Source organism: Schistocerca nitens, chromosome 4 (assembly GCF_023898315.1).
Source record: "Schistocerca nitens isolate TAMUIC-IGC-003100 chromosome 4, iqSchNite1.1, whole genome shotgun sequence".
In the NCBI taxonomy this organism is placed as follows: domain Eukaryota; kingdom Metazoa; phylum Arthropoda; class Insecta; order Orthoptera; family Acrididae; genus Schistocerca; species Schistocerca nitens.
Window position 1 is genome coordinate 747,944,169 of NC_064617.1, and position 22,917 is coordinate 747,967,085.

A 22,917-nucleotide genomic window follows, 5' to 3' on the forward strand; every position below is an offset into this window, starting at 1 on the left:
ACCCTAATGAAAAGTTATCGACAAAACATGAAATCCTAATATCCTTGCAGAGACGCAGTTCCTTTTGCCTTATAGCAGAAGCAAAAGTAATTCATAGGATATATCGACTTAGGAAGAGCGTTCGAAAATGTGAAATTGTGAAAGACGTTTGAAATACTCAGAAAAATAGTTTATCTATAGGTAGGGACGGGTAACATGCGAACAAAGTGCATTAATTGAAAAGGGTTTTAAGACATGGATACAGATATACTCAACTAGCTCTACGTGGCTCTGAGCACTATGGGACTCAACTGCTATGGTCATTAGTCCCCTAGAACTTAGAACTAGTTAAACCTAACTAACCTAAGGACATCACACACATCCATGCCCGAGGCAGGATTCGAACCTGCGACCGTAGCAGTCGCACGGTTCCGGACTGCGCGCCTAGAACCGCGAGACCACCGCGGCCGGCACTCAACTAGCGTCCACACTCTGCATCGAAGCAGCAATGACACAGATAAAAATTAAAAATTAAGACCTAAGGATACAAATGATAAGGTTCGCTGTTGAAAGAGTTTTGAAGTAACAAAAATGGGTCAAGCGATGTACTAAGTATAATAATTAGTGACCACGAAGTATGCGAAATTAAGGAATTATACTAACTTTCCGGCGAAATATCAACTGGCGGCCTAAGCAAGGTGCAGACTAGCGCAGAGAACTAGAACATTCTTGGCCACAAAAAGGCTTTCAGTATCAGTAATCAACTTTGAGCTGAAGAAGAAGTATCTGAAGATGTACATCTGTAGAACAGCGATGCATGGGAGTAAATGAGGGACGTAGGGAAGATTAGGAGAGCACGGAATCGATGGTTTGACGTATGGTGCATACTACAGAAGGTAGACTGATAATAAATGAAGAGGGTCTTCATTAACTCGGCAAGGGAAGGAAAATGCAGTAAAAAATAGTCAAGAACGACTAACAGGATAACACGGCACGTATTACGTTTCACGCAACTAGATGGAGCAGCATAAGCTATGAACAGTAACCCATTCAACAAATAATTGACAACATTGGATGCAAGTATTGTTGGGAGATGAAGAGGTTGGCGCAGGATTGGATTTCGTGCTGACTGCATCAAATCAGCCTGAAGACTGATGACCCAAAAAGAGAAAAAAAAAGTCTTTATTTTACTTCCAGCTCTAATTGAACTATTGCACTGCCTTTAATAAACGTTTATATAGACCAAACGTTCAACTATAAAGCGAATAAAAAATTTTTCATTGATCTTCCTGAAGAAAAAAATAAACAGCCAGGGAGTTCCGAAATGAAAGACTAACGAAAACTCCTTTACCATGGTTACAACATTTTTAAAGAACGTCTTCTTCGGAACGAAATATTGGCAACTGGATTAAATGTTATGGCAGAGATATGTTAAAATATTCCCACAGTATGTACTTGTCAGTATTTTCTTCTGAAGAAGATATTTTTTTAAACGCTGGACCATGGTAAAGGTGCTTTAATAAACATTCCATTTTGCAAGTGATTGGTTGTTTACTGTCTATACAAGGTTTCATCCTACGGTTGCTGCTCCAGCCACGTACAAAATTTTAAAATTTCTCAGTGAATTACACTGATGAATAATCCTTATGAATTCAGTTGAGTAAAATGTTGATCATCTGGAGCCAGAAGGTGACAAGTATGACACTTGTCAAAACGTCGCTCCGAAACGAGCACGTTACTCGGATGTGTCCCGAAAGTAATTCATCAGTTAAATTATAACGCTTCTTCCTATCATCGTTCGTTCAATCCTTCCTTCATTTCCCTATTTCTTCTGTAGTGAGGATTAGTGATCTGCTGTGAAGTGGATGTACAAGTACCTCTGCTGCCAGTGATGTAGTGTGCTTTTAGTGAGTAGTTGTATACCACGTTGCAACTATTAAAATGACGGGTTTGTAAACTTAGTCCGACACAAAATGGCTTTAAACATGTTTTTGGTTATGTAAGCTTTCGTGTTTGTTCCCAGAGCATGAAATTCTGCTACACGTGGCTATCATTTTGCAGCATACTGAACACTACGCACGTTATGTAATGCTACAGAGCTCTGCAGGGGATACAATATATTTCCCGAATTACATTATAAACGCGTTACCCGCGAGTTTCAGGAACTTGTTGTTGTGGTTATCGAATTGTAGTCTCACTGGTCGTTGTTAACAAAATGCAATTTAATTTATTACATTCTCGTTTCTCGTATTAATGAATTTACTTTTGTAGAAGTTTCTGGAATGTTTTGTTAGTATATTTGAGGATATTTCTGAATAACGCATCTTTGTCAACAAAATTCTCCGGAGTTTATGACCACGTTATAATAAAACTACTGATATTTTGGCTAATATTCCAGGTATCCTTCACGGTGAAATGGACTCTGACCACAAAAGACTACGACATATACGTCCCGTCTAGCCGTTCTCTGCAGTTACGGATATATCCGTTTCCGTCTCTCTCTCTCTCTCTCTCTCTCTCTCTCTGTGTGTGTGTGTGTGTGTGTGTGTGTGTATCTGCGCATGAATTATTCATCCATTGTTTCTAAATCCGCGCGTTTTTGTGGGATCATTGAGTTCTTACAGCCTAAGTGTTTCCGTAACCTTCTACTGCATTTTAGCATACTTATTCCACTCAGAATCTAGTTTAATATACTGACTATCATCTACGATTTTATATCCTGCATTTTCTTTTAACCCAGTACTTTGTCTGCCGTTTATGTTACAGTTAAAAATTTAACAAACGTATTAGATAAATGGGCTAAAATTAATATAAATATGATAAGCTATTTGCATAAATTCACACGATATCTATACCTGAGATATATTGTTAATAATATAATGAAATTAGTAAAGTGTTCTTAAGTGCATGATTTGTACAATACCTCTGTTACATTAGAATGCCGTAAAATATTGCCGGCCGGAGTGGCCGAGTGGTTCTAGGCGCTACAGTCTGGAACCGCGCGACCGCTACGGTCGCAGGTTCGAATCTTGCCTCGGGCATGTATGTGTGTGATGTCCTTAGGTTAGTTAGGTTTAAGTAGTTCTAAGTTCTACGGGACTGATGACCTCAGAAGTTAACTCCCATAGTGCTCAGTGCCATTTGAAACATTTTTGTAAACTATTGTTTGGCTAGTCACTCTTTCCCCGACTCCCCCCCTTCCTCACTATATCCGATCATCAGTGATACATGAATTTTAACGACGCAGAATAGAAGCTAAAACTCCGTCCGAACAGGCCTTGGAGGGTCCAACGGTACCGACCGACCGCCGTGTCATCATGAGACCAAAGGCGTTACTGGATGCGGATATGGAGGGGCATGTGATCAGTACACCACTCTCCCCGCCGTATGTCGGTTTACGAGACCGGAGCCATTCCTTCTCAATCAAGTAGCTCCTCAGATTACATCACAAGGGTTGAGTACACCCCGCTTGCCAACAGCGCTCGGCAAAGCGGATGGTCACCCATCCAAGTGCTAGCCTAGCCCGACGGCGCTTAATTTCGGTGATCTGACGGGAACCGATATTACCACTGCGGCAAGGTCGTTGGCACGACGCAGAATTACTAATAATCTGATGGAAAGTATCCGGATAGTCCTAAGTACTGTTCAACTGTCCACTATATTTAAGAGGAGGATCCTATAGTATAAAAGGAGGCTGTGGCCTCAGCAGAGAGATCGGTTAGCAGATCTCAGTGATTTTAAACGTGGACATATCGTCGGATGTCACCTGACGGTGTCATACTTCGAAATAATGTGCGCTATTTAACAATTTAAGCACTCTAACTAGGAACTGTGAAGGAGCGGTTTCTGAATCCTGCTTATCCCCTAAGCTGATATTTCAATTAATGTGAGGCACCGGCAAGTACCAAATTAGCCATGATACAAGAGTTTGCAAATGCTACGAGCCCCCGTGCATTGGAGGATACTGTGCCTGGGTGTAAGAAAATTTGTCAAGTTATATATTAATGGTATTGTACTTACCGTCCAATGGAAAGACGGCGTTCAAATCTACAATGAGTAGTAAGAATTTTTGCTCATTTCAAAATGTAAGCATTGTCTGTAGTATACATTATGTACCGTAAGTCGGCAACACCACAAAACTTACGAGGGAATTTCCCTAAGTCGTCCGAGCTAGTTATTATAAACCGATCAATTAAAACAGGACTCTACTGGCAACAATAGAAAAGTAATTAATAGATGCTGTATTTATTTATTTTTATAATACTACTATTACAGAAGTTCATGCCCTCAACAGTATATTTACTTCTCTTGCATTACTTTTATAAGTGCTGACTAGAGGGAAGACGGCTTTCTTGTTGGTGGTCTATTGCTATTTAACGTGTAATAGATTCACAGTACTTGCGTTTCTTTGTGTCGTCGTTTCTTTGCCCGTTACGGTGAACTAACAGGATACAGTACCACTGCTTACCAACAGTGTAAGGTATTAACAAAGTAAAACACAATTTTACCTTATGATTGCGAAATTTGCTACAGGAAAACGAGAAGCATTGAAGTATCAAGATAAACTTATTTGTTTTGCTTATACAAAATTGTCAGAAACAGTCTGGGAACCTAGTAAGCGTATTGCACGGGAGTTTATGCTGAGAAATAACTGTTAAGAAAAGAATTCAATACGTTGCTCCACTTCCGAGTCAAGTAGCGTTAATCAGTCAGGTCACTGAGCGCACAATTTCAGGCACTCGCACGCTCCAAAATGAGGTAATACACAGACGTGTGTGAGTCCGTAAGTGCAAGGTTTCCACTTGTTGGAATGCGCATTTGAAGGTACGTTTCTTCGATCTGAGGAAACCAAAGGAAGAACACGTTTGGTTAGAATGGTGAATGCTCGAATTTACGCATGCGACGGCCTGACTTCAGTGGCAAATAAGTCGGAAACGGTGCAACTAATTGAATTTTTTTTCTGAACAATTATTTTGCAGCACAGCTTACCCTGCAGCATCTTTACAAGCTTTTCAAACTGTTTCCGACCAATCAGTATACGGTACCAAGTCAATAAAAAAAAAGAATAAGTGGGTTGTATGTACAATCTATGCAACAATGTAAGTAGGTATCAGTTATCGGTGTTTGACATGATAAGAAACTACACTCCTGGAAATTGAAATAAGAACACCGTGAATTCATTGTCCCAGGAAGGGGAAACTTTATTGACACATTCCTGGGGTCAGATACATCACATGATCACACTGACAGAACCACAGGCACATAGACACAGGCAACAGAACATGCACAATGTCGGCACTAGTACAGTGTATATCCACCTTTCGCAGCAATGCAGGCTGCTATTCTCCCATGGAGACGATCGTAGAGATGCTGGATGTAGTCCTGTGGAACGGCTTGCCATGCCATTTCCACCTGGCGCCTCAGTTGGACCAGCGTTCGTGCTGGACGTGCAGACCGCGTGAGACGACGCTTCATCCAGTCCCAAACATGCTCAATGGGGGACCGATCCGGAGATCTTGCTGGCCAGGGTAGTTGACTTACACCTTCTAGAGCACGTTGGGTGGCACGGGATACATGCGGACGTGCATTGTCCTGTTGGAACAGCAAGTTCCCTTGCCGGTCTAGGAATGGTAGAACGATGGGCTCGATGACGGTTCGGATGTACCGTGCACTATTCAGTGTCCCCTCGACGATCACCAGTGGTGTACGGCCAGTGTAGGAGATCGCTCCCCACACCATGATGCCGGGTGTTGGCCCTGTGTGCCTCGGTCGTATGCAGTCCTGATTGTGGCGCTCACCTGCACGGCGCCAAACACGCATACGACCATCATTGGCACCAAGGCAGAAGCGACTCTCATCGCTGAAGACGACACGTCTCCATTCGTCCCTCCATTCACGCCTGTCGCGACACCACTGGAGGCGGGCTGCACGATGTTGGGGCGTGAGCGGAAGACGGCCTAACGGTGTGCGGGACCGTAGCCCAGCTTCATGGAGACGGTTGCGAACGGTCCTCGCCGATACCCCAGGAGCAACAGTGTCCCTAATTTGCTGGGAAGTGGCGGTGCGGTCCCCTACGGCACTGCGTAGGATCCTACGGTCTTGGCGTGCATCCGTGCGTCGCTGCGGTCCGATCCCAAGTCGACGGGCACGTGCACCTTCCGCCGACCACTGGCGACAACATCGATGTACTGTGGAGACCTCACGCCCCACGTGTTGGGCAATTCGGCGTTACGTCCACCCGGCCTCCCGCATGCCCACTATACGCCCTCGCTCAAAGTCCGTCAACTGCACACACGGTTCACGTCCACGCTGTCGCGGCATGCTACCAGTGTTAAAGACTGCGATGGAGCTCCGTATGCCACGGCAAACTGGCTGACACTGACGGCGGCGGTGCACAAATGCTGCGCAGCTAGCGCCATTCGACGGCCAACACCGCGGTTCCTGGTGTGTCCGCTGTGCCGTGCGTGTGATCATTGCTTGTACAGCCCTCTCGCAGTGTCCGGAGCAAGTATGGTGGGTCTGACACACCGGTGTCAATGTGTTCTTTTTTCCATTTCCAGGAGTGTATTTCTTCCTAATACAGTGTTAATTATTATCGCTTGGAACGAAGTCCAAGAGCGCTTGTAAGCGACCAGTGCCTCGCTGCAGTCGTCTGATCAAGTCCTGAACACGAGATACTCGCTTTTCTACACTGGTGCATGCAAGAAACGAGGTTAACATTTTCAGATATTGTAGCAAAACCCAAAGTGGTTACCGGCTCTGAAGATGAAATACTTTACCAATTTAAGGCCTTAACAGCAGAAGAGATCTTGAAGAGAACTTCAGTTATCGTCAGTGCTTACCCAGTCGATTTGGAAGAAAGCTTAGGCAACGAAGTGGTGCAGTTTGCTGAGCCGCTCAAAACAGCTGGTTTTGACAGAAAATAGCACGAGCCGTAGACTGCAGTTTTATGACATTTAATGGCAAGTTTATTGAAATTGTCTTTCCAAAATGTGTAAATAACTTCACACATTTGTTTTTGATGATTATCAACTACAAAGGATAATGTTGTTTCAACATAAAAGCGCATTAAAAATGAGTTAAAGGACACCATTGGTCAACAACGTTCAAACGAACTCACGTTAATGACCATTGGAAGTTTCGTACAACGAGAAGGCCATGTAGTTTGCATGATATATAGGAACACTTTATACAGCAATTTGACTTGTACCTTTAGAAGAATCTTAGAGAAACACATTGTCTGCCACTTATATCATGAAGTAATCTTATTTATAAAAAATAGTTTGCCGACTGTATTAGTAAAGTATCGATTTAACGTAATGTTTCAATTTGATAATGTACTATTTTTAATAGCACGAGCTTATCAGTAATTTGTGGAACAGATCGATTACAAAGATTTTATTTTCCATAGATACATTTTTAAGGCTTCAACACATGAGAAGGTACATCGTCTTTGGGTATTAAGAACGGTTCTGTTGAGTAAAATAGATTACGGTAGGCATAACAGCAGTAGCAGAAAGAGCGAATTGTGTCTTGGGCAAGATGAGACGGTGATCGGTTCGCTCAGCTGAAGAACTATGCTTCAGAGCAAGTGCTTCTCTTTCGAAGATGAGGAAATTTGAGAAATGCAGAATAGGTAAGGATTGAATACCATTGAGGGAGAGATTTTCTGAATTTTATTTTGACGCTTAAACGAGTCAGCAACCAAAAGGTATTTGTCACATATGTATTTAACGGTTATCGTAGTTTGTTAATTTTCATTGTTTATTGATTTCGAGTGTTAGGTAAAGGAGACAATTTATCAGTTATATGTCGAAGACGTGGCCGAATTCCATTCATCTCTGTTCGTTAAAAGGAAATTTTGATGTAATAATTTAAAAGCAAACCTCAAAGCAATTTTATATTTAAATAATGCGTGGGGTCTGTGATTGGGTTAAAGAGAATGAGAAATAATAGGTGTTTAAATGATGCGTATACAATTTTGAGAAAATTAAATAATTTCTGATTTCCTTTTGTTTTTCATCTATACTCATACTCTCCCTTGCTTAAATGACATACATTTTGAATATATTTAGAACGCCATGAGTACGAAGAGCATTGGTAGCGGATGAACAGAACGACGAGTGCATCGCGAATTGTCTTTCTTGACAAGCGGTAAATTACAGCACGCAGCGCAGAGTTTTTCTCTTTCAGCTCATTATTTCGCAGTAACATTGTCAATGGCAGCTACGCCGGTACAGGAAAGAACCGGTCGTGTATTGCAGGTAAGACATTATCAGGGCCCAATTATAGAACGCTTTTGGAAGGAGATTACCTTGTTGCGCACAGTGAAATAAATTAGTCGTGAACACGCGTCACCGTGAACGAGCATTTCCTCGACAAGATTAGTTACATTTAATACTGTCGATGTTCAATGTCCCTTTCATTAGAAGTTAGTAAATTAAATAAGTTTCATTTTATTAGATACCTTCCACAATTTCCCTTTGTTCAATAGTTTTATTAGATACTTTCATCAGTGGTTTAACTAGTGTTATCTCTAAATTAGCCCATATAAAACTGAGAAGATCTGTTTTTGTAATGTGCAGTTTTATTTTGTATCCTAAATTTTGAGCCGTAAAGCACATGAAGGGTTTCTCCGTAGCTTTTGCTATGGGCCCTGCACTGACTTACTCTGGCAGTGCACTTACAACGTTCCGTTCACAGCTACGTATATGCTTTGGTGAAGGCGGCCGCCAGCCGCAGAAGGAACAAGTGTCCGGGACTCGGTGTGCGGCAGCGCGGGTTGGCTAGCTTCCAGGGGCGGCGGCGGGCGCCAGACTTCGCCCTTGGCTGCCGCCGCACCGCCCGGGCACTGCGAACTGAGGACTGTGCGCCGAGGCCGCGGTGCTGGATCAGCCTCTAACCGCAGACAAAACTCCAGGCCTTCCTCCGTGATTCCCGTTCTTTGCTCAGTGGGCAGCGCTGAATGACATTATCTGTGACTAAGTGCCCTTTCACACCAACACACCGTAACGACATCGAAAGTAGCACACTGTGGTGGTCGTTAGTTTGTCAAATTTCGTGTTCTTTCATATGTACATTGTTTTCCCCGTTTGTTTTAATAAGAATTCTAAGACCTATTTTGTTGAAAATCAAGACCAGAAACCAACGCTGCGGTGGCCAAGAAATTGCATCGTGTCAGTAGTGCTGTTTAATACTGCTTAAGCGTGTGCTTGACTGCCATTTTGAAGGTTATCGTTATGTGGGGATAACATAAAAATATTAAGTGATTCGAGCACCTCGACCCCCGCCTCCAGCCCACCACGCCCTCCGTTTTTTTGCTTTTGGCACATCTCGATAATATGTTAAATTTCATTACGATTAATTGATATGAGCGCATATCACAAAGAGATAATTACATAATAATTACATACTGAAGTAATTGTGTGTATTTTCTATTGGAACACAAAATTTAAATCTACCTATGTGTTCATGTTTTGTAAGTATGCTCATATACATTCAAATGGGTGAATTTAAGAACTTTTATGTGACAGAACTTAAAAAATGTGTGAACACAGCATGTAAAATTAGAGAGATTCGAGCGCGCACGGAGGCTTCCAGGCAGTCGTTCTTCCCGCGAACCATACGCCACACACCGTTGGGTGGGTTGCGGAGCATAAATGTAGATGAACTCAATCCTAGTTTTAACAAAGTTCCTTTTCCAGAGTCTGTTTCTTTTACAATCGCAGTATTGTCTTCGGTGATCTTGCACACATCGCAAAATTACTTCTTTTTGTTCTTTATCGTCTGTTAACAGTCCGTTGAAATATTACAGTAACCTCACTTCTCTTTCTGCCGCATCGTATGCTACCTTAAGATGTTTCGTAGTCATGTGGCGAAAAGGTGTGAATCCTAAGAGAAAGGAACCTTATTTAATAAATCTAAAACTATACTTCACTTCTTCAACATGAGCAAACTATTGACGGCACTGAACTCATCACTCTGCTGCAAAGTCAACATACCCTTGGCAGTGGCTAAGCCGTGTCTCCACGATACCCTAGGCCCGCAAGTTTCGCAGGAAAGGTTCTGTGAAGTTTGAATGACAGGAGATGAGGTACTGCCGGAAGAAAATCTGTGAGATGCGAGGGCGGGTCATTAGTCGTGCTCGCGTAACCCATTCGGTAAGTGGTTGCCCAGGAAAGACAAAGGTCCCAAGTTCGAGTCTCGGTCCATCCAGACAGTTTCGTATCAGCTCTCACTTAGCAGCAGAGTGAAAATTTTATTCGCGAGTATGGTAGCAATCAAGCACAAGCATGAGCAGTAGTTAACAACGTGCAGTGACATGACACAGCTTCTCGGGCACTGTGGCACTTGTTCCTCGTCTTCAATTTCAACAAAATAAGTCTTAAAATTGTTATTCTTAAAAGAAAATGAGAAACCGCAGTGGGTGTGCGTGAAGAAATATGAAATTCTGAAAAATAAGGACCAACCTCGTAGTACATATCCTAATTCGGGATACAGACATTTCAACACGGAAGCTACGTATGATGGCAACGTTATCCTCTCTTTTTATTGTTCATGCGTTGCCGTGTTAACTTGAGTACTGTTTGTAGATACTATTAGAAATTGCGTTCAACGTAAAGCGATGTTAGGCAGGCCTCATTCTACTGCGTGCCTTCGATGGACAGTAGCACAAGTAGTGAAGGCGATGTTGAAGCCCCTTTTTTTTATTCAGAATCAAATAAATCGAGTTGGGCTCTTCTACTAAATGAAAAAACCAGCACTTACCTCAAAATTTACAGCGTGACTATGAAATGTTTAATAGTTATTTTAGGTCTAATGAAAAGAGTGTGATTAAAGCAGTATAGCTGTTCAGTAAACGACATGGTTTGTGGCTCCGTGTAAGTGAGTGAGCTGAGATACATCGCGAAGCAGCTTTGGTTTCCTTTCAATAAAACTTGAGAAAGATAATTAACTATCTATTAGACGACAATTCGTTTGGCTTTTACGAAAGGTAAAGGTAACAGAGAGACAGTCCTCAGTTGCGCTTGATAATGAAACCAAAGCTGAAGAAAAATCACGACACGATCATAGCATCTTTCGAACTAGAAAAAGTCTTCGGAAATATCAAATAGTGCAAGAGATTCGAAGTCCTGAGAAAAACGGGAGTGAGATACAGGGGAAGGTATGTAATATACAAAATGTACAACCAAGAGTGAAATAAACGACTGGAAGACCTAGAACGATGTCCTCGAACTAAAATGGGAGTAAGATAGGTATGCAGTCTTGTGGCTCTAATGTTCAATCTATATATCTAAAGTGAATGACGGCAATATAAGAAAGAGTGGGATTAAAATTCAGGGTGAAAAGATATCAGTGATAAGATTTGATGATGACATTGCGACTTAGCGAAAATGAAGAATTCCAGGATCTGTTGTATGGAATGAACAGCCTAAAGAATACAGACTATGGATTGAAAGCAAACCAGAAATAGATGTAGTATAAATGAGAACAGCGGGAATAACATAAAAACTGATGAGAACGTACTAGACGAAGATAAGGAATTCTGCTATCTTGGAAGTAAAATTACCCACAACGGCAAAATGAGGAGAACATAAACAGCAGAGCTGCACAGGGAGTGACGGCACTCCGGCCCAAAAGAAATTTAGTGGTATCAAATACTAAGTCTTAGTTTGAGGAATAAATATTTGAGAATGTATGTTTGGAAGACAGCACTTTATGGTAGTGAAACAAGGACTGTGAGAAAAATGGAACTGAAGAGAATCGAAGGGTTTGAGATAGGTAAACATCATATCTGAAATATAGACAAGAGGAAGGGACATTAAGATAGCACATTTGTTACGACTGCAGGGATTAACTTTCATCGTAGTAGATGGCAGTATAGAGGGTGAAAACTATAGGGGGTGAACAGAGGGGCTATAAAGTATAGCGAAAAATAAAAAATTTGAATACATTCAACAAATAATTTAGGACATAGATTGCATGTGCTACTGCAATACGCAGGATAGAAATTCAGGGCGGCCGCATCAAACCATTAAGAAGACTTATGACTCTAAATTAATAAATAAACTGGGTGACCGTCATTCTATAAGGATAAAACATACTGCTTTCAGTTATGCCTTCGGTCCTTTGAAGCGGCTTAGAATGATGCAACCGATTCAGGAACAAAATGCTTAACCGTAAACTACCATCCATCAGTATATATAATGGCAGTTCTGTCATTCCAATCGTGCCGGTAAAACTCCAACAGGATCGAAGGTTACACAGTTATGCTCCACGTACGAATGGCGGCAATGCAGGCCTTACGAAGGCTGTTAGGCGCATGAGTACTTAACCATGTTCACAGAGGCAGTGTTCTGGCGGTTGGAAAAGGGAATTGGCCATCCTGCAGTATCACTTGATTTTCGAAAGAATATCACATCAATGTTAAATTTTGCCTTGGTAATACCTACGGAGTTACCGGTAGTTTCCTGTAGCTCACGGCTTATATGTTGGTAGGACATAAAACAAATAAAATAAATACTTTGCACATGAAAAAGGTTTCATCTAAATGCAGCTCGTTCGTCGTGAAGTGTACGGTAATGTCCGTTGTGAACAAAGCAGTAGCTGTAACAACGTTGGAAACAACGAAATTCCTCCGGGATTGGCCGGACAGCGTTATTTCGCGAATAAAGGCAAGTAAATGCGGCAAGGTTTTCTTTTTTACGAAGATTCATAAGTGCTCCTTTCCATATTTGAACCCGGCAGCCTGTTTTGATGACAGGCTGCTTCCAACCTTAATGTTAGTTATTTACGTCAGTGGTGTTACTAAACGATGGAAGGGGGCCTTTCGTCTGCAAAAGATCTGTACAATATACGGGAAATGGTTCCGCACTCTTCGAAAATCCTCTCTCTCTCTCTCTCTCTCTCTCTCTCTCTCTCTCTCCCTCTCCACCATTCTATGAACAACGTGAAGGTAATTTCCTTCCTGCTGACAGAGGGACTCTCCTAAGGGCTGCCTCAACGAAACACTGCTTTGAGTAGGTGAGGATGCGTCACCTATGACTGTATCGAGAATGAACAGATTATAGTTACTATTGTGAAAAAACTGCGCGACAAACTCTACTTAATGGCGCAATACATTCCAAGCAACGACACTCCTCGTTATTTTTACAATTCAGAAAATACCCAATAACCCGATCAATAGAATACCGCCTATTCACCAAGACAGAAGACAGCAAAACAGGCATGAACAAAAGCTTAGTCTGTGTTGATAAATTTCTGTATTAAATGAATAGGTACGGGTATCACAGAAATCCACCTTTCGTGATTGGCATGAGCCGCAGGGGGGAAAGTCGGCCTACGTTGCGATGATCAAAGGGCTGTCTCATCCACTATGACTAGTCACATTACAACGAGTGTCAGACAGTATTATGGGGAAAACGAAATGAAGTCGCCGTCCATAGCGGTCATCAGTATGTTACTCTGTACCTTTCCCCCATTCCTCGGTATAAATCGATACCTGAGGAGGAAGGGATACAGTGCAAACATAAAGTGGAACATAAAATCACTCTACACATGAAATATAATTTCAGAATATCAGCATTTGACCGAAACAGGCATTCCACGAGAATGTCGGTTAATCGACCGATACAGAAGAGTGTTGCATTTGCCGGTGTTAAAGGAGTATTCGTAATATACCAGAAAAAAAATTACTGTCCGTGACCAAATGCACGTTGATTGTCGTTTGGTGGTTTTCTTTATTGGCAGGTTGTTTGCGTGACGTCTTTAACAAAATAAAACATCATTTTGATAATTGGGATACTGAAGGACCCTTGAGAGCTCCCTTTGGTGATCAGTGAATCGTTTCACAGGATGAGAAAGACAGTAAGTTACATACAATGGCCATATATTCAGGAAAACTCAGATTACGACTCGTCAGCCGATATTTACTTGCCAAAGTAAATGAGATGTATTTGCCGCCTTGTCACCTTTTTCGAAAAATCTCAGAGCAAGTCATAACGAGCGTCATTCGTTTCTAATCTGCTTTGATAAGACTATACGTAGTGCGAACATACCGTTCTCGTTGAGTAGAAGAAAGGTAAAAACTATTCTTGAGTTTCCAGAAAAATTAACTTAAGGAGAAGGGAAAAAACAACGAGGACATCGGTGCCATCGGACGAGGGAAGAACGGGAAAGGAAATCGGCCGTGCCCTTTCAAAAGTAACCATCCCTGCATCTGCCTGAATCGATTTGGGGAAGTCATGGAAAACCTAAATCAGGATGGCCGGACACGGGTTTGAATCGTCGTCCCCACGAATACGAGTCCAGTATGCTAACCACAGCACCACCACGCTCGCCGCAGAATCAAGGTGGACGTAAATGTACACCTTTTCGACGAAATTTAAACGAAGTTTCTTTACTAGAAAATTTTATATTAGTGCCAAATATCTTAAGAATAAATCCTTGCTTCAAGATTTTGGGTAATAAAATAGTATTCACAGCAAAACGATCGTCCTTATAAGTACTATAAATTGTTAACAGGTCAGGAAGCATTTTTACTCAAGTCACTTCGTTTGTTTTCGTCAATATATGATGAAATGGGTACAAATTACGTAGACTAACTGCGTACTGTGAGGAAAATTAATCAGATCTATTATTAAAGTTGTATTCTTAGAGAAAACATTTTGCGAACGAGAGAATTTCTTGACAAAATAGAAAGTTGTCTCCCAAGTGTGTGAGAGGTTTTGTGATGTATTACGGAAGAAGGATACGAGTATGTCAGCACCGTTACCGGGCACCATCTTTAACAACGTTATGTTACACCGCGAGGCTTTGTATAGTACCATGCAGGACGATACTGTATGATTACAGCTACACTACCCTGTGGCACAACACGTTTGTAGCGCCATAAATTTTCTGAGACCAATGTGAAACCAAACTTCTGGTTAGTAGCCCATTTTGTAGTATAATTACGTATTTAACTCGATTATAACAACGCAGCGTTACTTTTGTGGGAAAATAGCAGACGGAGAGAAACGTAGGTGGCGTGAAAACGAAGCATTAGGGGGCTTATCGTTAGAAATCATTCAATAATTACTTACTGTTACTATGAGCTATGTGTGCTGTGCAATAAACTGCAGTTAATTTAATTTTATAAGAGAGACAGGTGGTAATGGTGGTGGTGGAATAGGCAGCAGATGAACATGAAATTTGTTTACACCTTGAACCGGAACTAAGCAAACAGAACAGTGGCACCATTGTCGACAATAGCTCTCTTCATTATCAATTAACACCAGCAGCCACAGACACAATGCACCTAAAAACATATAAGAACAGCCATTTTCTCATCAAAAGAACGTATTTCTCCCCATGTCATTCGCAATATAGTTCCGATAAAGGAATAATAATTCAGTCATAAAGACTTCATATGACGGGTAAACGATTACAATATCCTGTGGTTAACAACTACAGTTTACATTTTTCCATAAAGTAGCTTAACGTAGGTTATTAGTGCACTAAGGACACAACATTAGTATGTCCTCATTGTAGTTGAAGAAAATATCTAAAAGTTTGATGTAGAGATAATGAATAAAAATAAAACAGTGCAAAAGATGTCTGGAGTAGTATCGGATGCAAGTGCGGACGTCGTCAAGTTTTACGTCAGCAGCAATCCTTCTTCAGACGATCACTTGCGAAGAGTCATCGCCGGCAATCAAGTGAAGACAACAGTGGATGTGTCATAGAATACACTTCAGGAGAGTACTGATGCCACAGGATGAAATGTGTTACGAAAACCTATCGTCATTACCTTGTGTATAAATTAATAAGGTACATGTCTATAGTCGACGTGTAACAGTTATTCTATAAATTACTAGAATTAAGGAAGTACTTGTATCAGAAAGGCAACTTCTGGTAACACACACGACGCTTTAATAAGTTATTCACACTTTCCTTCAGATGTATATCCTGTATTTCTAAGTAAAAATTAGTTTCTGCGTGTGTCTTTCAAGAATCTCTTAATCGGCGACGATAGTTCGATGTAATAAGGCATGAGACACCATGCGTATTTTATAACAAATTAAACAAGATTCACACAACTGGCCGCTTTCGCTAGAAGAACATACACGCAGCACCATCGACCATACCTGCTAATAAAGGCGAAGATCCTACACACACGTCATGGATGTTATTATAGATTCTTGGAATGAGATGCACAACTTTTCTTCGTCTCGCTACAGACACTTGCGGCTTTTCTAATAACAATCTGATACGGGTGGAATAAAATGAGTGATTGTGTTACTTAAGCCTATTGTTGTTCTTCTAAACGGACGTTTTTACAGTTGCACATCATTCAATAAATGTTGTCTACGCCATTTTCACACCATCTCGGCGTTACGTGGTACGACGAAGTCTCATAAAAAGGAATGAAAGATGTTCTGGGCTATTGCTTATTCCGATCTGCTCATTTACGACAGCATATTTAGTGATTTCAACACATATTAACTCTGTTGACTCTTCTTTGTGCGCTTGAGAGTAAATTTATGTGGCCTTTCCAATTTTGTATCTCTTACTGTTTTTCCCACACAGATTTATCTAATTGTATTAGATCTTTGCTGGCTTTATATCATATATATGATATATATGTGTCCAGTGTAAACACCTCTGGATTCGATTTTATGTTACAATTTGGCACTACACTACACGTAACATTGCAGCTACAACTTTGCTGTGAGCTTTAGCTGCCGTCAAGACAAGGCAGTACTGCAAGGATATGTTCAGCGAAGTGCAAATATGTGAGAAAAAGCTAAGCCTGATATTATTTGCGCAGCCAATGGAACGTATGTGGAGATGGGGGGATTGGACCAGGAGGTGGACGTACTGCATCTGATTCGTTTCTGCTGATCGCCATTACTTCCTTTCCTATTGCCATCTCTGTCATAGTGCCACTTACATCTAACGTCCTAGATTATTTGTTGGACATATTCCAATCTCTGGCTTCCCGTACTATTTCAGATCCCTTTAGTTACACTGAAATTAATCCATGCCAACATATGTATTATTATCATGTTAGTTGTTGAAGTCAATGTTCTCCTCACATTCCTCTCCTCCTGCCTCCCTAGCACTGCACGTAATTTACAGCATCCTTCTGCAACACCACATCTCACAGGTTTAGATTAATTTCTCTGCAGCTTTTACATAAAGTTTTTAAGACATACAAACCGGCTGATGAAGCGTAGAAATATGTTTCGATAGTAATGATAATTAAAATTCAGTTCCAACAAGGTGAGTGAACCAGAATGAGATTTCCACTCTGCAGTGGAGTGTGCGCTCATATGAAACTTCCTGGCAGATTAAAACTGTGTGCCGGACCAAGACTCGAACTCGGGACCTCTGCCTTTCCCGGGCAAGTGCTCTACCATCTGAGCTATCCAAGCGCGACTCACTCCCCGTCCTCACAGCTTCACTTCTGCCAGTACGTCGCCTCCTGCATCCCAAACTTTACAGAAGCTCTCCTGCGAACCTTGCAGAACTAGCACTTCTGAAAGAAACGGTATTGCGGGGACAAGGTTTAGCCACAGCCTGGGGGATGTTTCCAGAATGAGATTTTCACTCTGCAGCGGAGTGTGCGCTAATATGAAACTTCCTGGCAGATTAAAACTGTGGGCCGGACCGGGACACGAATTCGGGACCTCTGCCTTTCTCGGGCAAGAGGCAAGTTTGGGAGGTAGGAGACGAGATACTGGCAGAAGTAAAGCTGTGAGGACGGGGCGTGAGTCGTGCCTGGATTGTTCAGGTGGTAGAGCACTTGCCCGCGAAAGGCAGAGGTCCCAAGTTCGAGTCTCGGTCCGGCACACTGTTTTAATCTGCCAGGAAGTTTCAAGGTGACTGAAAATTGTTTTGCATGTGATACAAACATCATTAAGATAACTACTGAGAAAGGACCTATCTGAAAACATTTTTGGAGTGTCAATGATAAACGTAACATTTCCTAAATTTGGAAAAGTAATACTATCACAACGCAATTTTCAACACTGAAGCAGAGCTTGTTGCAGCTGAGTTATTTGCAGCCATACAAGCCATTTGATATTAACCTGCGCTGAAAATCGATAGAGTGCTGATATGTACCAATTCAATGAGTGCTGTGTAGTCGTTTGCCAAAGCAGCTTCAGGGAAAACTGCGCACTATTCAGAGCGGGTCCTTATGTGATATTTACAATATCGATAGTTCTCCAGTGGAAACTGGGCCATAGAATATGGCGTAATGAACGAGCTGACCAACTTGCCGAACAAAGTGCAATCACTGTAATGTCAATTTCGCATTTTGTTTGCTGTCAGCGGTTTGCCGTAAAGGCAAAAGGAGGAAGGATATAATTACATAATGAAGAAGTTGACTTCAAAGGAACTTGGTACTGTACAGTTCATCACCACATATATCATACTCCAGGGTTTACTAATTCTCGTCTTAAATAGAAGTAAATTATTGCCATTAACAGATTAAGAGCAGGTCACAGGATTCCTAACAAAATGAACCACCTGAAGAAAGGGAACAGATCACGATTGCTGTACGGCTGAAGATGATATCCTGCAGTTTTTATTTTTCTTAGTAAAAATCGAGAATAAAACTATACAAAGAACTTAAAGATGTTGATTATCTCTCATTCCAGTTACAACCAATCTTTATATATATATATATATATATATATATATATATATATATATATGTATAATTTTCAGATGTTCAGGGAGATCTGAGTATTTTGGTATAAGAGGCCCGTGGTCTCTGGCGGTTTGTTACACAGATTTTACATTTCGTTTTGATTTGTTGTCGCATTAAACTTTAAATCTGCTCTATGCTGAAAATAGTGCACAACAGTACAAATGTCGACGGTATACGCTGTGCGTGTTTCCATTCCGTCACGATACCTGCTGTTGACGTCAGTAATGCTCTCTAAGGCGTTGCTTGTAATTACGCATTCAGTACTCCTCGGTCCTGTGTAGGGTTTTGTTATACATTAGCGTTAGTTGAATGTTAACAGGAAGGCACAACAGTACTACGGACGATCCTACTGATGATGATCAGGCAGATGTGCATCTCATCTCGTGTATGGATTCACTGAATAAAATGGACGAACAAAACAAAGACGCTATTCTGAGCTGCTCGCGCCACGACGACAACCGCATCGCTGTACTTTTGCAACTGAGGATTGCTGCAAAACCCTGCGCTTTGTGTTGTACGTTTTTGTGGTTGTCTATTGCAGGTATTTCCCCAGTCATGAAGTTATTTTGACAGGAGCAGGGTGATCGTCATGACAAACGGAACAAGTCATTATTACGTTTTTACCCTGTAACGAACTGCCGGCGTCCGTGGGCCCCTTATACCGAAATATTCAGTAGGTATCACTGAAGTGACTCTGATAATACGTCGGTGGAGTTTTGGTTCACGCTGTGTATGAACTAATCACAGTTTAATTTTTCCTCTTGTCTCCCAAATTTGTATTTGGTCATTTTACTATTTTCGTGCCCTATATATACAATATGTAAAACTCGTTGCTGGCTCATATTTATGAATCTTGTACTTTAAAACGTAATAAACGAAATAATGGGACGATAAGAAAGGAAACAGACGCTTCAATAAGAGCATAGAAGTAAAATCTACGAAAGTGAATAAATTCAGATAAATATATCGATTTGTAAAAACAAAACAAAAACTACCTTTCAGTTATCAAAGCAATATAAGTTTGTTCAGTGACGAAGCTCCTTTCTTTTAATGATTCTCGCTAATTCGGCCCTTCAGTAGAGAAGTAGGCACGAGTAAATGGCAGATCTTGTACTTCATATTGTCGTGAAAAACACCTGGACATTAACGTAGTCACCTACATATTCCTCACACATATTTTTATTCTGTGTCTTTCCTGTTCAAGCAAAAGATGTCTCAAAATAGGTTACGTACATTGTTGGAAAGTCAACAGAGCGACAGTTTATAGCATCTTGCTGTTACAACATTTCATTTCAATTAGAACCCGCATCTTGTATTACGAAGACCAAATTAGTGTTGACCCCTTAACCTAACGCGAAAATTAAATTAAGATTTTTCATATTCAGCCCGCTTATCGAACAACTTCACATTCTACAACACGCACGACCTGATACAATCGGCGCTTAGAACACATATTTTCTTTTTCTGAAGCCAAATCAGCGTCAGACATGTCATTTGACGATGAGATTTACAACTTTCTGCCGCTTTTGTGGTGTGCCTTTTACACTGTAAACCTTTACTTATGCACTGCATATCACTGAGCAGATTTAATTATCCCTACCACTTACATTTGCTGTTTGCTGACAGACGAACGATACATTACAGCTTGGTTGTACGAAACATTGCCAGAAGCATTTTGTAATAAATAAACAATTCGGTTTAGGTTTGAATGACAAAATGGAATATTAATTCATGGAAAAAAAGAGTAGGAATTCTCATATATTTCACTGTGTTCGTGTTATATATTTAACTATAAAATAATCACATTTTAATATTGCCTGATTTTATTAATTTTTTTGCATCAAGATGTGGGCGATCTCCTGATGCCATTTGAGGCAGAGCAAATAAACGGGTCGGCGGGCACATACCTGGCACTTGGGGAACTCCTCGACGGGCCGGTCGACCTTCCAGCCGAGCAGAGGAGGGATGCAGACGAGGCCAGACAGCAGCCAGACGAGAGCGATCATGATGGCAGCGCGGACCGGCGTCCGCTTCTTCAGGTAGTCGACGGCCTGCGTGATGGACCAGTAGCGGTCCAGCGAGATGAGGCACAGGTTCATGATGGACGCCGTGCAAAGCAGCACGTCCATGGCGCTGTGCACGTCACACCACCAGTTGCCGAAGATCCAGTAGCCCATGATCTCGTTTGCCAGCGAGAATGGCATGATGATGAGACCCAAGAAGAAGTCCGCGACGGCCAGCGACGCGATGAACCAGTTCTGAATGTTCTTCAGGGCCTTCTCTGTCGCGATGGCAATAATGACCAGCATGTTGCCGACGACGACGATGATCATGAGCACCGTGACGACGATCGAGGCGAGGATGATGTGCGGCAGGGAATACCCGCTGGGGAATAGGGAGTCGACGATGAAAAGCGTGCTGTTGGCGGTGGTGTTGGTCGAGTTGTCCGCCTCCGGAGAGGAGAGGGCCAGCGCGGACAGGTTCCACAGCAGGTAGTAGCCGCCCAGCGGGTCGTCGTCCTCCTGGGAAGAGGAGTTCCCGGCGGTCGCTCTCGCCTCGTCCATGCCGACCGCCAAGTCCACTATCCACTCGTGTGACGCCACAGGCGCTCTCAAGGTACCAACTATAAAGTTCTCCTAACAGCGCAATCACCCCCTAGAAATAGCCTTCAGTGTGTAACTTGGCGATGGAACTTCGCAATCTCTGGCGTTAATTCCTTCACTCAAAAAAGCGCGAAGAAATTTTGATACCAATGTAGATTAAATGGCTATCGACGGTGCGAAGAGAGTAGTGATTTGGTCCCTGTAGACATTGATAAAATTCATACTATTTTCAGTTTATGTAAAAAACTCTTTAATGGAATGCTTATATTGGGAACGAAACTTGCAAATAACCAAATTATTAACCTAACCAGATTTCAACGTTTTTTCAGCGTTTATTTTTCTTATTTCCTAGGCAAGTGGGTTTCTAACATAGGTGGCTGCACTTTGACGAAATTGACAATAGACTGTTTGATAATTTTTGTATTGTTTTGGTACCTTAAATGCTATAAATTCCACCTGAGCGTTTTCTCTAGAAGCTTTCAGCTGTTAGCAAATTTACTCTAATACACTCCTAAATGTTATCTACACATCTACTGCTATGAATAAATTAACAATCGCGATGTAGAGCCAGTAATAACTAAATTAATGAGCACGCAAAGATTATGGGCGATGAAACAACCAGTTTAAGTTTTTCTGATTTATTCCGTTTGCACAAAGTATAAGGAAGAACTTTTCGGTGAAAATAAGTCCGACAGGTAAAACTGAGGAAGTTTTCCTACGAGCTGTTGTCTATAGTCAGGTTTTTAAACTGAATTAAGTTATATTATTCAGTCAAAACTGATCCGTTGACCCCGCTTTCCGTTATTACTCTCTGGCTAAAGTCATCGCTGAATGAAACGAATACTCTACCGAAAGTAATATTTTTCCATGCTATGCTAGTCAAGAAAGAAAGAGGGAACTAATTATTGAAATATATAGAAGTGGAACAGCGAAGTATCTTTAGTTTCAGTACAGGTGTTAGTTGACGACGCTACATAAATGAGTGGGTCACTACACTTACAGCGGCAAGTACAAACGAGGGACGTAAAGCTAAATAAATTGTCTTCTGCTCCTTCTGTACGAAATTCAGCAGACGGAAAATCTTGCACTATTCTAACGACGTCAAAATTGCACCCGTTACAAAAAACAAGGGCACAATTCCTTAATAAAAAGGGAACTCTTTAACTCAGGATTCCTTCATGGGCTGGACAGCCGGCAAGGATTCCTGTTCAGCTAATTTCTTATACCCGTTTTACTCCGAGGGACCTTCGATCTTTATTATCAGAGACCACAAAAATTCAAAAAGCAACCATAATGTAACTTAAAAATCATGTGTACTTGTTTTAGGCTTACATTTAACGTTCCTGTTTATTAATAACTTTACTTTTAGTAAAAATTAGAATTGTGTTATATTACTCGTTATTTGTGGAGTTTCAGTTACCTTCTGATATTATTGTAAATTAGTGTTATGATTTTACAAACGAGCTTAACATTTATGTATATTTGTATTGCAATTAATTGTTATTTCGAGAGTACTACAATATTTTACATTTGCAATACGTTTTTATGCGATTATATACAAAAGGGTAGACGAAAAGACCGCGTGTTAGAAAAATAGAATGTGTAGCCTGTATTAAAAATCTTTCTCTAGTAAAA

The 22,917-nt window shown here is 41.3% G+C and overlaps 1 protein-coding gene across 1 annotated transcript; it reads right to left on the bottom strand.

The window, feature by feature from the left end:
* Nucleotides 1-8,682: 8,682 nt before the first annotated feature.
* Nucleotides 8,683-21,243, bottom strand: LOC126252545 (alpha-2 adrenergic receptor-like). Its single transcript, XM_049953443.1, has 2 exons — nt 20,587-21,243; nt 8,683-8,877 (listed from the first exon to the last, which is right to left on the bottom strand). Exons 1-2 carry the CDS (start codon nt 21,241-21,243, stop codon nt 8,683-8,685), a joined length of 852 nt encoding a protein of 283 aa, XP_049809400.1.
* Nucleotides 21,244-22,917: the final 1,674 nt, after the last annotated feature.